This window comes from Motacilla alba, chromosome 5 (assembly GCF_015832195.1).
Source record: "Motacilla alba alba isolate MOTALB_02 chromosome 5, Motacilla_alba_V1.0_pri, whole genome shotgun sequence".
In the NCBI taxonomy this organism is placed as follows: domain Eukaryota; kingdom Metazoa; phylum Chordata; class Aves; order Passeriformes; family Motacillidae; genus Motacilla; species Motacilla alba.
In genome coordinates, this window is record NC_052020.1 from 8,802,166 (window position 1) to 8,817,055 (window position 14,890).

Genomic DNA, 14,890 nt, shown 5'->3' on the forward strand with positions numbered 1-14,890 from the left:
CAAAAGGAGATAAAGAGAAGCGTAAAAGAAAAGAAATAAGTACAGAGATAAGGAGCCCGCGCGGACGCAGCCTCCCCCACCGAGCGCCGAGGGGGCAAATGGCTCCTGAGGCGATTCCCGGCGCTTAAATCCTCTCGGCCCCGCCCCGCGCAGCCGCGCTGGGGCCCCGCGCACCTGAGCCGGCCCCGCCCCTCACACCTGAGCCGGCCCCGCCCCTCGCACCTGAGCCGGCCCCGCCCCGCCCGCGCCCGTAAATCCCGGCGGATCCGCGCCCGCTGCGCTCTGTGTAGCGGATGCTCATCCCGGGATGCGGCGGGGTTGTCGTTCGCAGCGCTGCGCGGAGCCCCGGGCCGGGGGCTGCTCCCGGCGCTGCGCGGAGCTCGGGGCGCTGAGGTGGGGCCGGAAGTAGGACCCGGGCCTGGGGATTCGGGTGCGGGTCCTGCCGGTGTCTGCTGGGGGCCCCGGGCTGCACCGCTTCTGGGTTGCGGGGCCGCAGAACCGCGGAGGGGTTGGGGCTGGAACCGGGATCGGGATCGGGATCTCCGCGGGCGGGAAGAGCCGCTCCGGGACGGGCGCGGACCGAGCCCGGCGCTGCCGCTCCCGCTTGGACCGCGGCCGCAGCGGGGCTAGACCCCGCCGGTGCTTCGGGCGGGTCCCGCTGCGGCCGTGGGGAGGCGGGGCTGTGCCGGTGCCGGTCCCGCAGCAGGGCGGCGCTCTCCCGGAGCGGGCGCTGGCCGGCGCTGGGAGCGGGCGAGGCGCGGGGAGCGCCCGTGCGGCCCCGGGACCCCTCAGGCCCCGCCGCTCCCTCAGCGCCGCCGCCCGCGGGCGCCCCCTGCCGGACGCGGAGGGCGCTGCGAGCGCGGCGGCCCCGCTGGGCACCCCCGGGGCGCGCTCCCGCCGCCCCCGGTGCGCGCGCCCGGCCCGGCCCCGCCCGCGGGAGCGCGGAGCCGCCTCAGCCCCGCGCCCCCGAGGCCACCGCGCCCCCGCGCAGAGCGGCGCCCGGTCCCGTGCCCGCGCTCCCGGGGCTCCCGCCCGCCGCGCCCCCGCGGAACGAGCGGGGGCTGCATCGCCGCGGGCCGGAGGAGCCGCTCCGGGCCGGGCGCTGCAGCTCCTGCTCCGACTGTGCCCGGTGCGGGACGGGCCCCACCGGGGCTCGGTTCTGCTCGGGCCGCTCATCTGACACCTGCCAGGTGAGACCTGATGCTCTCCCTCCTTTCCTCTGCTTTCCCTGTGAGTTGCACTCTCCAATACAAAAAATGTCTGGGTTTAAAAAGCCAGTGAAAACTGTTTATTCTTTATTTCCAGGTCATCAGATATCCAGAGTGGGAAGGGACACACAAGGAGCACAGAGTTGAACCCTGATGTGAAGGGCTCATGTGGGGATTGAACCCACAACCTGGGATGGGAATGCCAAGTGCCAGCAGGGGCAATTCCTATGGCAATCCAGCTCTTCCTTTTATGCCAATGCTGCTTTACACACCAGCCCCTGGAATTTCCACAGGGCAGAGCTCCATAGCCAGCACCTGACCATGGAACAACACAGGTGAACTGTTGTGTGACAGCACAAAACTCTTCCAACGACCCTGATTTCCTGCCCTTTCCAGCATTTCCCTGGTGGCTGTAAAGGTGCTTGTGCCATGTCCCTCTCCAGGGAGAAAGGAGCAAGGCCAGTCCTGAGGGCTCCCTTGGTCCCAGCCCTGAGCTCTGCTGGAGAGTGTCGGGGCTGCTCCTGCCTGCACAGGGGCGCTTCCTGCGGGCTCACTGCCCAAAATCTCGGTGGGGGCTGAGCCCGGGGCTGCTCCTCAGGCCCAGAGCTGCCCGGAGCCCCCGGGGACTCCTGCTCCCTGCCAGCAACGTTCCGGGTGTCCCAGGTGGCCAGGAACGCGGGGCGGGAGGAGGCCGAGCCCCAGGGAGGGAAGCAGCCCCTCTTGCCCTCGGTACCCGCAGGGGAGGAGCCGTGCCTCAGTGTCCCGCCCGGGGCAGGCAGCGCCCAGCGCAGCCCGGGGACGGGCGCTGGGATGCCCGGGCAGCGCTGGCACGGACACGGATCAAGGGCTGCCCGCGGCTCCTCGGCCAGGGGCTGCTCTGAACGGGCCCCCGGCACTGCTGCAGCCCGGCCAGAGCCCGCTGACACCCCAAAACCACCCCAGGGAACAGCTGCCATTGCCCGGGAGCGCCGGCACGCTGCCTTTGCACAGGAGCTCAGACAGCAATGCCCGGTGCCCACCTCCTGGAGCTCCCACACACCCAGCAGGTGTGTCCCAGCCACCCCAGTGCCTTCCCTTCCAGCCTGGGGACATCCTCCAGCAGCAGCAGTGGGAAAGCCAAGGGAGTTTCCCTCAGGGAAATTCAATCCCAAGCACTGCCCTCGGAGGTGCCTCAAAACAAAAGGTCAGAGTGAGATGAAGTGTTGTTTGGATGAAGGTTGGAGTTTTTCAGGGAGCCAGCTGGAGCTGCAGAGCTGATGGGAAGCTGGCACAGGTGGGTCACGCTGCAGGTGCCCTGAAGGCAGGGATGTGCATCCCTTTCCCCAGGGAAAAGAGCTCCCAGAGGCCACTCCCGAGGCTCTGGATGAGCTCAGCTTCTGCAGGGAGAGATGTCCTCCCCTGGGCACGGGGGCAGCCTCAGCACGGCCGGGAGCGCGGCCGGCCACGCCTGCTGCTGCTGGAAAACATCGGCTGGAGCCGAGCTCAGGGCTGGAGCCCGCTGAACTCCAGGGAACTCTGTCAGGTGTCCCCAGGGACGTGGGTGGGGCTGGGGATGAATGATAGCAAAGGGTTATAAACAGCAAATGCCAGGGAACAGCAACCTGTCCTTGTCCTGAGCCCTCTGAGCTCCCCTGGAGCCTCTGCTGGCTCCTGGCACAGCTGCTGTTCCATGGGCAGCTCTGTGTGGGAATATCCATGCTGCACGAGGCACTGTGAGGTTATTCCAGCAGGGAATTCTGGGCTCCAGCTCTGATTCATCCAAACAGCAAAGCTGAACCCCAAATCTGGGCACCGCACAGGGAACAATCTTTGTGCTGCCCTGTCAGCCAAAGCCCTGGGCTGGGAAATGTCAGCAGCCAAATGTGTGGGATGATCTAAATGCCAGCATCCCCCAAAGGGACAATCCAGTCACCTCCATTTGCTCCCAGAGTGTCCATTCTGTTCCCCACGGGTGCCCTGGTGACACCAGGGGGGTCCTCTGCCCACAGGGCCTTTCTCCTGCCCCTCTCCAGCCCGAGGCCTCTTCCCCCTTCCTGCCAGCTGCTGCCAGGAAAGGAGGACACAGCGAGTTCCGAGTTCACCTCAGAACAGTCCTTCCCTCACCTTGAGATTGCCTGAGACTTCCCCCCAAAGTTTCCCTGTCTGTCCCCTTCTGATTTCCTCACTTTTACAAGAAAGCATTCTCTCTCTAATCTGGGGATTACCACCAGCCTTATTCCCATTATTTTCCCTACCTGTCCACTCCCTATTTCCTCATTTCCACCTCAATATTTTCATTCTTCACCCTCCAGATGCTTTCAGTTTTTACCCCTCAGTAATTTCCCTCCCTGTCCATAACTGATTACCTCAGTTTACCCCATCGAGTGCATCCTCTCTGCTACAGATCACCTCAGATTTTACCCCTGAAACTTTCCCTACCTCTCCACCACTGAGTACCTCATTTTGATCTCAAAACACTCATTTTCTACCATGGAGATTCCCTCAGGTTTTATCCCCAGATTTAGCAACCTGTCCACAGCAATTGCCTCAGTTTACCTCAGGATGTTCCTGCTCTCTCCTAGAGATTACCTCACATTTTATCCCCCCAATTTTCCCTCCCTGCCCAGCACTGATTACCTCCTTTTCACCTCAAAATATCCATTCCTTCCTCTACAGATTAACTCAGGTTTTATTAACAAAATGTCCATCTTATTTATACTACCTAGATTCTAAAACCCAAACCACACAGGTTATGTCTCTTACCCCCAAATGCTCGTTCTGTCCCCTGCAAATTATGTCAGACTTTTTCCCAAAACCCCTTATAGTTCCTACAGAATTACCTCAGGGTTTGCCCCCCAAATTGTACTTCTGATCCCTTCATTTCTACCCCAATATGTTCATTCTCTGCCCTACAGATCTTCCCACGTTTTGCCCCCAAAATTTCCTTGCCTACCCCCAGTGACTGCCTCAGTTTATGTCAGTGTTCACTCCCTCGAGATTTACTCCAGTTTTACTCCCAAAATTTTCCTTACCTGTCCAGAACTTATTACCTCATTTTTGCCTAAAAATATAAATTCTCAATTTAGATTATTTCAAGTTTTGCCCCCCACCTGTCCACTATTGATTCCCTCATTTTTCCTTCAATATTATTTACTTTCTATCATGCAGCTTTTATCAAGATTTATCCCCAAAATTTTCCATGTGTACTTAATGTTTACTTCAAAATGTTCACTCTACAGATTATTCCATATAATTTTTACCCAAAAATTTCCCCATCTGCCCACAACTGGTTACCTCAGTATGTTCATGCTCTCCCCTAGAAATGACCTCAGATTTAGTTCCCAAATTTTCCCTACATGCTCAGTACTCATCACTTCATTCTTCCCTCAAAGTGTTCCTTCTCTACTCTTAAGATTTTGCCAAGTTTTGCCTCCAAAATTTTCCTTACTTAAAAATGAGTACCTCATTTTCCCCCCAATATATTCACCCTATCCCTACAGATTACATTGAGTTTTACCCCCCAAATTTTCCTTCCTGTACAATATTGATTAACTCTTTTCTACTCCAAAAATTTGCATTCTCTCCCCTAAACTTCACCTCAGCTTTTCCCTCAAAATGCCACCTCGCTTCCCTTGACATCCCCTCACATTTTCCTACACAAACAGTTCTTGTGTCCCCTCTCAGCTGCCCCAGGTGTTCAGCTAGAAATGTCACCTCTGTCCCCTCTGAGTTATCCCAGGTTTTCCCAGTTAGGAGCTGCAAGGAATTCAGGCAGGGCAAATGACAGCAGGGCACAGCTGTAAACTCAAAGGCAGAAAGAGAAGATCTACCAGCAAAGGGGAAAGGTTTCAGAAAACATTTCTGCAATGAATAATTAATAATTATTTCCAATTCCCCAGTGAGAAGAACATGAACTCACAACCATTAAGGCCTGGCAGTTCCTGCAGTGAGAGCTCAGTGCACATCCAAGAGGCAATTCCAGCTCTGAAAGAAAGAAAGGAAGAAGAAAAAGGTGATTTCTTCTCTTTCCAAATTATTTCAAGTTCTCAGACCCAAACCAAGCTTTGCCTTTGATTTTGGCTGGGTGAATCCTGAGCAGTGGGCACAGGTGCTGTCATTGATGCTGGTGGCAGTGATGCTTTCTGGGGCAATCAGCTGCTTCCCAAAGCCCACTGCCTGCCCCATGCCTGCTCTGCACAGGAGAAAACTTCTTGCATGAAGGGATTTTGCTCCATCCCATCCCATCTGCCCAGGCTGTTCCATGAGGATGCTGCCAGGCTGGGGCAGCACAGGCAGACGCAGCTCTCAGCTCTCTCTGCTCCAAACACAGCTCTGGGCTCCTTTGCAAACTCCTCTGCTGTGAGCTTTTCTCCAGGAGAACTCGAGGAATGGCTCCTGGCAAGGGGAGATTCAGTTACCACACAGGGCAGGAAAGGATAAATATTCCTGAGAGAGCCTTTGGGATCTGCTGGGCTGAACTGGGAAGGGGACATTCACTCCCTGCAGTGCCAATGCACAGCAGCCTCCAACACAGAGCACAGACTGTCAGGTGGGGTCTGAAAGCACCACCTGGACAAACCTCGTTGTTATCCTTCTTTCCAGGGGCTTCTGCAATCGAACCCTGAAGCCGAGAAGCCCAAAAGCTCTGGAGCCTGTCTGCTCTGGAACAAAAGGATACTGCCAGGGCTGAGGCACATTCCCAGCAAACACTCCCAGCTCGGCACAGAGGCACCGCTGGAGCTCGGGGTGGGGCTGGGAAGGGCTGCCAGGGGGACACAGCCCCCAGCTGGGGTGGCAGCGGCAGTGACAGCAGCAAAGTGCCACGGTCTGATGGCACAGCAGAGAGACCAAGGCCAGCAGTGGCCACGGGAGCTGCAGGTTTGATTCTGCTCCCTGCGCTGCCACAGCCCGGCAGGAAACCCCCAGGGGGGACAGGAACTCTCAGGGGGCACAAAATGCAGCACCTGTGACCCTGATCCTGCCTGAACCCAGGTGTGGGGCCAGCCCCCAAGGGAAACACTGACCTGCCCTGGATCAGTGCCAGGCACTGCCCCAGTTCCCAGCTCCCCCTGCTCCCGGGGCTGCCACCACATTCCTGACAAGGTGACAAAGGCCACACCTGCACTGGCACGAGCACAGGCCCATCACTCCATCCAGGTCCTCCAAATCGTCCCAAAGCTCCCCCTCTGTGCTTTGGGCAGTGCCTGCCCCGGGGCTGCCACCCGGCCCTGCAGCATCCAGACCTGCAAGCCAGGAAGTTTTAATGCTGGAGTCGGCTGCACTTCTCCCCTTCAGCGTTATTTTCAGGAAGTAACAAACCCACCACAGTGCAAGGATAAAAAAAGTGATTTAAGGAATGTTTTACTCACACACGCCTCACTTTACCCCTCATAACCACCCCAGCATGAAACAGACATTCAGGAATTAGTGTTCAGTAGCTGCCATTGGAATTTTAAGGGATATCGACAAAGCCTTGATAAATATGTGGGGAATTCCACACCACGTTTTCCTTCCCCATCTGTGTCAGCATCCAGCACGATTCCCTGTTGCTGTTTGGTCCCCAGGAGCTGCAAGAGGAATGTCAGTCACGGCTTCACCTCCTCGGCGTCACCTCGTTAGTCCGGGAGATAATTAATTCAAAGAGACTTAATCTGGTCAGTGGCAGAAGAGCATCACAGCAAAACATCATCCTTGCCACAGGATATTCCCACCCCTGTGGCCTGTTCTCCGAGCAAGAGCTACTTCCCAAACTCAGTCATTCCATCTAAACCACAGCAGCACAGTTTGGAGGGACAGGAGTTTTCAGCCTTGAGTGAAGGAAGACAGAAGAAACATCACTGGGAGAAAATCCTGAAGTTTAAAATCCTATTTCTCCCTTCTTTGACTAATGAACCTCTTAAAATCCAGCCTGGATTGTGCAGAAAAGTTCTTTGGTCCCACTTGGAAACTGATCTCCTCAAAACATCCACAAGAGCCATTAAGCAGTTCTTACAACTGATTCCATTAAGGAGTATGGAAAAGACAATACAAATACAACTGGAAAAAAATTTGGCTCAACTTTTCCTCAGGAATCAATTGGGAGCTCACCAGCAAGGATTTCTGACAGGTAGAGAGTGTGATATAAAATATATATGTGCATATATATATATAAATAAATAAATATATATATATATTTATACACACACATATAAAAATATATAATACATATTTATATCACAAAGTATCTATCTCACATATATCTGCCATATATATATATACACACATATATATAACCACAAATGTTTCTATATCACAAACTCTACCTATAAACCCCCACATTCCCCCCTATTTTCAGGAATGTAACATTTTTAGGGATCCTAAAATCAAACACATGCAGTGCTCTGCAAAGGAAAATAAATCACTGTTTTATCCCGTTAATGCCAAGATGTTTTCCAGATGTGCTGCTGGGTGTTTTCCTGTAAGGTCTTGTTGTTTATCCATGAAGTGTACTTGGAACTGTCAGGATCATGAAATCCATTTGGAATTTTACTGTCTCTGCAGTGGGATGAGTTTTTCCAAAATTATTCCTCACGGACTGAGCGCATCTCCTCAAGCTCCTTCTCGCTTTCTGCATCCTGGAAATGCAAGAGGGAAATTCATAAATGTACAGCTCGATTAAAACAAATAAAAACCAGCACTTCCCTTCTCTTTCTCCAACCCCAAACCAGCTTTTAAGCATATCATGGAGTCCTGGAATGGCTTGGGTTGAAAAGGACCTTAAAGCCCATCCAGATCCTGGGCAGGGACACCTTCCTCTAGCCCAGGTTGCTCCAAGCCTTGGACACTTCCAGGGACCCAGGGGCAGCCACAGCTTCTCTGGGCAACCTGTGCCAGGGCCTCAGCACCCTCACAGGGAAGAATTTCCTCCTAATAGCCGATCCAAGCATCATCTCTTTCAGTTTGAGGCCATTCCCCCTTTTCCTGTCATTCCAGACCCTTGTAAATTGTCTCTCTCCCTCCTTCCTGTCACTGCAAGGCCACAAGTAGGGCACCGCAAACTTATCAGTCCAATTCTCTCAGCCCTTCCTCGTGGCAGAGGTGCTGCATCCCTCACACCAACTTCTTGTCCCTCCTGTGGATCTGCTCCCAGTGGATGCAGTGACCCAGCTGGGATCTCACAGGATGGAGCAGAGGTGCAGAATCCATTTTTTACCTCTTTGGTGTAGCCTGGCAGCTCCGCGGCGAGGTCCATCCACAGCACCGCCGCCGAGGCGTTCCCGAGGTCCCTGTAGCACTGGGAAGGGAAATGGCCACGGGAGAGGGTTACATGGGACAAAACAGGCAGCAAATGGAGCTGGGCAACTGCTACAATGAGCTGTTTCTGCCTCTTCACCCCCTGCACTGGCATCTCCTGCAGTATCCCTCAGCCACCACGCTTCAGAAGCACCGCCAGCTCTTGGAATACTAAATGTATTTGAGTCTCTTTCTTTTTGGGGAAGGAGATTGGGTTTTGCTTGGACATTTTTGCTTCGGACATTTTAAGGTGTCCCCGTGGCTTTCACCCTTTCCAAAGCTCTACTTTGATTTTCAGTTGCTGCTTCCCCTCCTCCTCACACCATTTTCTCCACAAAACCTCTCTCCTGGGAGCGCATCATTCCCCAGCCTGTTGAAAACGTAATAAATATTATCTACAGGAGTCTCAGGTCCCAAAACAGGCACGAAATATTCTCCATGTGACCAGAAGCTGAGGCACACTGATCCCTCTGGGAACAGGAAGATTTTGGGTGCCCAGAGAGTCTTGGAGGTATTTTGGAGACCATGAAATTCACCCAGGAAAAGGAAGTGGGTGCTGAAATCCCCTCAGCAAGAGGGCTCAAGACTCCCATGCTGGACAGGGAGAGAGAAATCCTTTATCCTTTACTTCTCCCCATGATTCTCCGGCTTTATCACCACAGAAGTCATGGTGGGGAAGGATTAAACCTCCAGCCCACAGCTGCCAAGTCACCATTCCTGCTTTATACAGAATTCCATCTGTTAAATCCAGGGATGCTCCACTGGGTGCTCAAAGGCAAAACCCCTACATTTTAAAGCCTCTGCACGAGGTGATTTGGCCTAAAAAGATTTAAAAGTTAAAAGGAAATATTACCATCCTATAAATTTTGCTCCTGCTTGGAGTATTTTGCACCTGGTCAGCACTTTACAGCCAAAGGTGATTTTTAATACAGGTATTTCTTACCCCCTGAACAAACAAGAAGTGAGTGGTTACCTTGGCAATGTAAACTCTTCCTGCTTTGGAAAACCCTGGGCTCAGCTCCTCGACCTACAGGAACAGAGGCAGGGTGTGACAGGGAGGAGCAGACATTAGGATATGCAAGGACACAGTTAATTCTTACATCAGGCTCCCTGCAGCTTTTAAAGGGAAAAAAAAAATAGATGGCAGGAAGGAGAATCCTAATAAACATATAAAGCACTATGCCCCTGAAACCTTCGAGCAGTTGTCTGGAAAGGTTTGAAATGGAAAAGTCAGCCAGGCTTTAAGTAAAATATTCTGAGGGAGGAGCTGCCAGCTCCCAGACCCTGGAAGCACAGCCCAGCCCAGCCCAGATACATCCAGTACTGAGCAAGGACTCGCTGTGCAACCTTAGAAAGGAAAACCAACCCCTTAAACCAATTCCCAACACTTTGGGCTGCAATTCTGACACGTTCAACATCCCATTCTTTTGTCTGGCTGTTCTGTAATGGACACTTCTCACCAGCTTTCCTTCACCCACGTCCCAGGCCGTGGGAAAGCACCAGGAGGGATCCAAGCAGCCCGGTGCCATCCCTGTGAGCTGTCAGTGATGCCCTTGCTGTGAGCTGTGCAGGTCAGTGTTGCTGTGAGCTGTGCAGGTCAGTGATAGCCATGCCCTTGCTGTGAGCTGTGCAGGTCAGTGATGCCCCTCTCCCTGGCACATTCCCAGGTGTCCTTACCCTCAGGAAGTTCTGGAGCGCGTCCTGCACCGTGGCCGTCAGGGGCGCCTCGAACAGCGCCGACACCGTCCTCTTCTCCAGCCAGCCCAGGTGGGCAACCTGCACACACAAAAGGGCAACCTGGATCGTCCATCTGACTCCAGCACAGGAACAAGAGCCTGCCCAGTCCCTGGGAGCTGCTCTGGCAGCAGGGAGGAAGCCAAACCCCTCGGCAGGGTGGGACTATTCCCATGGAGTATCCAAGTCCGGCCACAGAATTTAATCCGGTTTGCTTTCCCTTGTCCCAGGTCGGTTTTTGCAGTTCCACACATCTGGGATTTGGATGGCTCCAAATCCCAACCTGCCACACTGCAGCCACACCAGTCCCCAGCTGTGCTCTCCCTTCTCCCAGCCTAAACCTTCCTCAAGAACCTGCTCCCCTCCACCCTGTGATTCCCTGGGAGAGGCAGGCTGAAACCTTCCCACCAGATAACCATGGGATCATTTAGGTTGGAAAAAACCTCCCAGCCCATGGAGGCCAACCTGTGACAACCCCCACCTTGTCACCCAGCCCAGAGCACTGAGTGCCACCTCCAGGCATTCCCTGAACACCTCCAGGGATGGGGACTCCACTCCGTCCCTGTTTAATCCTGTATAATTCCAATAAAGCAGACTAGATGAAGCACTACCATACTTCTCCACCCGTGGTTTTATTCCATGGCTTCAGCAGCTCCAGGGTGAGCACAAAGGAAGGATCTTTTTCCAGGAAAAGAGCCAGGAGCTCCCAGCAGTTCAGCTCAGGGCTGCTCTGTAATTCCCACTGTCAGTTATCCCAGCTACAGTCTCTGCACCGTGGCTCCACTCCCATCAAAGTGCTTTCCAACGGCACAAATGGAGCAGCAACAGTCGCTGCAGACTTTTATTCCCTTTTCTAGGCTCTAAATCTGATTGATGGCATCTGACTCCAAGCTTTTCCCTGTCAGGAAGCATAAAGCAAGTGCTTCCAGTGCCTCCAATTCTGTGTGTGGCACGGGGACACAGGCAACACATCACACACCAACACAGCGAGCAGAAGCTCCCCAGATGGCCCTGACCACATCCCTGTGTGCTCAGAGGATGGAAGGAAGGTTGTTTTTACCAAGCAAAGCACTGGGAACAGGAAAGGAGTTTGCAGCTCGGGCTATTGCTAACCCACCCGTGGCCATTTCCCCTCCCATGCCACCAGCAGCGAGTAAAAACCCCAGGCTGGAGCTCTGAAGCCTTCAGGGGCTGCCCAGGGGGCGAGAATAAACTCAGTTACCTGGTAACACCACCTGCCCAGCAGGTAGTAGAGCTGTGGGTCCTGTGGCTTCAGGGCAATGGCTTTGTCAATGTGTTCCTGTGGGAAAGCACCACCAGCACGTGTCACGTCTTGGTCAAAAGCAAGTAAAATACCCACCAGAGCAGGTGGAGAAAGAGGAAAGGAAGGAATCCACAATTTAAGTGTCACAAACAGTAAAATTAGACTGGATTCAGTGAGCAAGGAAAAGCAGCATTTCTCCAGCCTCAGGGACAGGAATTTCTGCACACACACACACAAAGAAGCTGCCCTGCATTTTATTCCTGCTCCAGAGCTTTGCCATAACCTCACTGATCAAGGCAAAGGCTGATGGGGAAACAACAACCTGTGGCCTGTTCCATGTCCTTTTCCCCTGGACATCCACAAGGCATCATACATCATTCCTAGTAATAATACCAGGAATAAAAAAAAAGGTAATTTGAGGCAAATGAAATCCTCTTTGAGCAGTAACTGCTCCCTGGGAGGGTGCAGGTTGCTCACAGGCACATACTGCAGACAAGCTGGTGCTGTGTGTTGTCACCACATAATAATTCCACGTTTCAAGCTCTAAGTCTCATCCTTTACCTAAATTCGTTTGCAAGATTTCTCTTTTCTTTTTTTTTTTTTTCAATTACAGTGTGTAAAACTGCAGAGTCACTCCCCAAAAGGCACGGCTGGAAGAATCAGCCTCCTCACCCCAAACCACCCACTCGTGGCACCTCTGAAACCTACTGCTTCCCTCAGAAGAACTGGAGCCGATGTTCCCAACTTCCTGCTGCAGGAATGAGTGCTGTTCGATACTCTCACAAAGCCCAGCACCTCTTGGCCACTCACCTTGAAAACATAGCCAGCCTGGATGCGCTTGGGAATGCTCTCCTGCTCCGACACCTGCCCACAAAGGATGGCAAACCTGCATGGGGAGACACCTGCATCAGCCAGCTGGGACTGAATCCACACCGAATCCACGCTGACCTGCAGAAGGAAGATCTACAAGCGCTCAAAGCCAGGCTGGACAGAGCTTGGAGCAGCCTGGGATGGTGGAAGGTGTCCCTGCCCGTGGCAGAGGTGGAATGGGATGTGCTTTAAGGTTTCTTCCAAGCTAAATCATCCAAGGATTCTGTGAAGTGCATTTAAGCTTCATACCTTAGTGGGGAAAAGAAGGAACACAGCACATCCCTCACAGGGAAGAGGCATAAGCAGCAAAAATGTAGCACCCAGGAAGGAATGAGCTGGAAGGATGAGGCAGAGAGGGGTTGGGTGTGACACAAACTCAATGCTCTGATGGCTAAAAACCAGGAGCAGCACACTTCCAACACCTGGAATTGCTTCTCTGAGCAGGGAAAGCTGTGCCAGAAGGCAGGGCAGGGCAGAGTGAAGTGACTGCAGCAAGAGGCAGACTAAGAGCAGCTCTAATCAACTACAGGGCACAGCCACCTCCTTACTCCACAGCCCAGCTGCAGCACACAGGGCTCTACTTCCAGGGAAACACTTGGAAAACCTACCTACATCCTGCAGCTGGGGAAAAGAAAGACACATGCTCAGTGCTGATAGTGCAAAGCCATTTAGTTCTGTCCAGTGAGAGACCTCGAGTTGTGAGCCGGAGAAGCGAGGCCCCAGCAAAAGCAGTTATTGCACGAGCTGTGAAATTCAAGATTAATTCCCTGTGGATTTGCACCCTCCCACCTCACCTGCCTGCATCACAGTGGTTCAAAACCTCCCTCCCTGCATCCCTTCCCAAGAAGCAACAACAGCTCGGAGAGCTCTCAAGTGGGACAGAACATGCAGATGGAAGTTTGGCCTCTCCTGTCCTGCTTGGGCTCTGGGAGTGGAGGACATTTCCATCCCTTCTCTGAGTGTGGTTCAAAAAATATCAAGTGGAACAGAGAGACAAATCAATAACATGGCTCATTCCTGCAAAAAATAAAAGCTGAAAAGCAGAAAGATGCAAATAAAAATCCCCTTTCCTACACCCACACCCCAGTGCTGCCACAGATACCGATATCCCAAAGCATCCTTTGGGATGATTAACCACAGCAGATGTGCAGGAATCTGTCAGGGGACCTTTACATCTCCAATTACACTTTCCTCAGAGTTACAAAATCCCACAAATCCCCTCACAGCTCACTGCTCCATTTCCAGTGTGCAAGTTACAGCACAAAGTCACGATTCCTGAACAATTTAGCATTTTGCCTTAAATCTTCTTCCCTTTAATTTGTTAACTTCCTTGTGGAAAAGCTCTGGATCGGCTCTAAAATTCTTATTTTTCATGGTCATGGAAAGGATTACCAGATCAGTGGGTTATGGGACAGAAGTCTTTTCCTGCTGCTGGGGCTCCACAGATGATGCAGATGATGGAGTAAATGTTTTTAGGATCTTCTCCAGTTTGTTTCCCAACAAACACCAGCCTGGACTAAACATCCCTAAGCACAGCATGACAGGGGTTGAGAAATAGAAGCCAATAAAAAGCTTATTTTCTAAGATGATGACATAAAATATTCCTAGACAACAAATCACACAGTTGTCTTGTGTCAAATATAAATTCCAGGGTTTTTTTAACAGCCTGGTGAAATGTTGATGAAGAAGCCATAAAAGCAGCAGTAAATTAAGTTTCAGTCCTATTTTGGTGCCATGAAATAAACTAAAAAAGATATATGGGATGAGACACCTGGCTTTCACTGTATTCCCAGGAAAGATGATTGTCCCCAACCCAGCTTTGCTGATCCCAGGTTCAGGGCCGCTGGACTGTTGGGGATTTTCACACCCACAACTCTGCACTTCTGGGATTTTAGGCTCTGCTTTCTGCTGTTCTCTCCCCTGCTTGCTCAGCTTGGCAGGATGGAGTCATGTATTCCAGCTCATTCCATGGGATGCCTCGGGCTGAGCATCACCAGAGCACTGTGGAGGTGCAGGGGGGCTGAGCAGCAGCACCAGGAGAGAATAAAAATGATGATGATGATGATGATGATGATGGGGATCTTCATCCCCTGTAACCAGTGGGTGCCCTATGCATTACTGCTCAGATCCATCCAGAGTTTTCCTCAGGATATCCCTTGATAAACCAGCAACCTTCTCATTAAGCTGCTGACACACCCGTTCCCCCCGGAATCTCAGCTCAGGATTTTCCCATTGATTAGAAAATAAACTCTGTGGAAGCAGGCACCCCCAGCTGAGAGAGCCTGATCTTCCAGCTTAAATCCCCAGGATTTAAGGACTTCTTGGGTTCTGCCCTCTGACTTCCCTGGAAGCAGCACTCTGCCATGGAATACAGAGCCTCCAGCATCTCCCCTCCACAGTCAGGGGGCTCTGCTAGCCCAAACACAGCTCTTAGCTCTTTTAACCACCTCCAAGACAGTTTTCCCAATATTTTGTGAGCATTCCCAGTTTTTTACCTTCCTGTGCACTGGGTAGATGTATGGGAATCCCTACACTTGAGTAAGGGGACAGGGAATTAGCTGGC

General features: G+C 52.6%; 1 protein-coding gene and 1 long non-coding RNA gene across 3 annotated transcripts in view; one reads left to right on the top strand and one right to left on the bottom strand.

Moving 5' to 3' along the window:
* On the top strand, window positions 1-7,375 carry LOC119701529. 2 transcript variants are annotated; one of them, XR_005257084.1, is made up of 4 exons: window positions 1-393; window positions 1,306-1,543; window positions 5,087-5,199; window positions 5,790-7,375. It is a non-coding gene; the product is annotated as an uncharacterized LOC119701529 (long non-coding RNA). The 2 variants fall into 2 exon arrangements; XR_005257083.1 differs by lacking the exon at window positions 1-393 and adding an exon at window positions 1,058-1,190.
* Window positions 7,173-14,890, bottom strand: part of RMDN3 (regulator of microtubule dynamics 3) — a 21,041-nt gene continuing 13,323 nt past the window's right edge. Inside the window, exons 7-12 of the mRNA XM_038138232.1 lie at window positions 12,268-12,343; window positions 11,416-11,493; window positions 10,137-10,235; window positions 9,433-9,486; window positions 8,380-8,460; window positions 7,173-7,801 (exon numbers count right to left, since the gene is read on the bottom strand). Coding sequence (XP_037994160.1) covers window positions 7,748-7,801; window positions 8,380-8,460; window positions 9,433-9,486; window positions 10,137-10,235; window positions 11,416-11,493; window positions 12,268-12,343 — 442 coding nt within the window. The 3' untranslated portion in view covers window positions 7,173-7,747. The remainder of the gene's footprint in view (window positions 7,802-8,379; window positions 8,461-9,432; window positions 9,487-10,136; window positions 10,236-11,415; window positions 11,494-12,267; window positions 12,344-14,890) is intronic.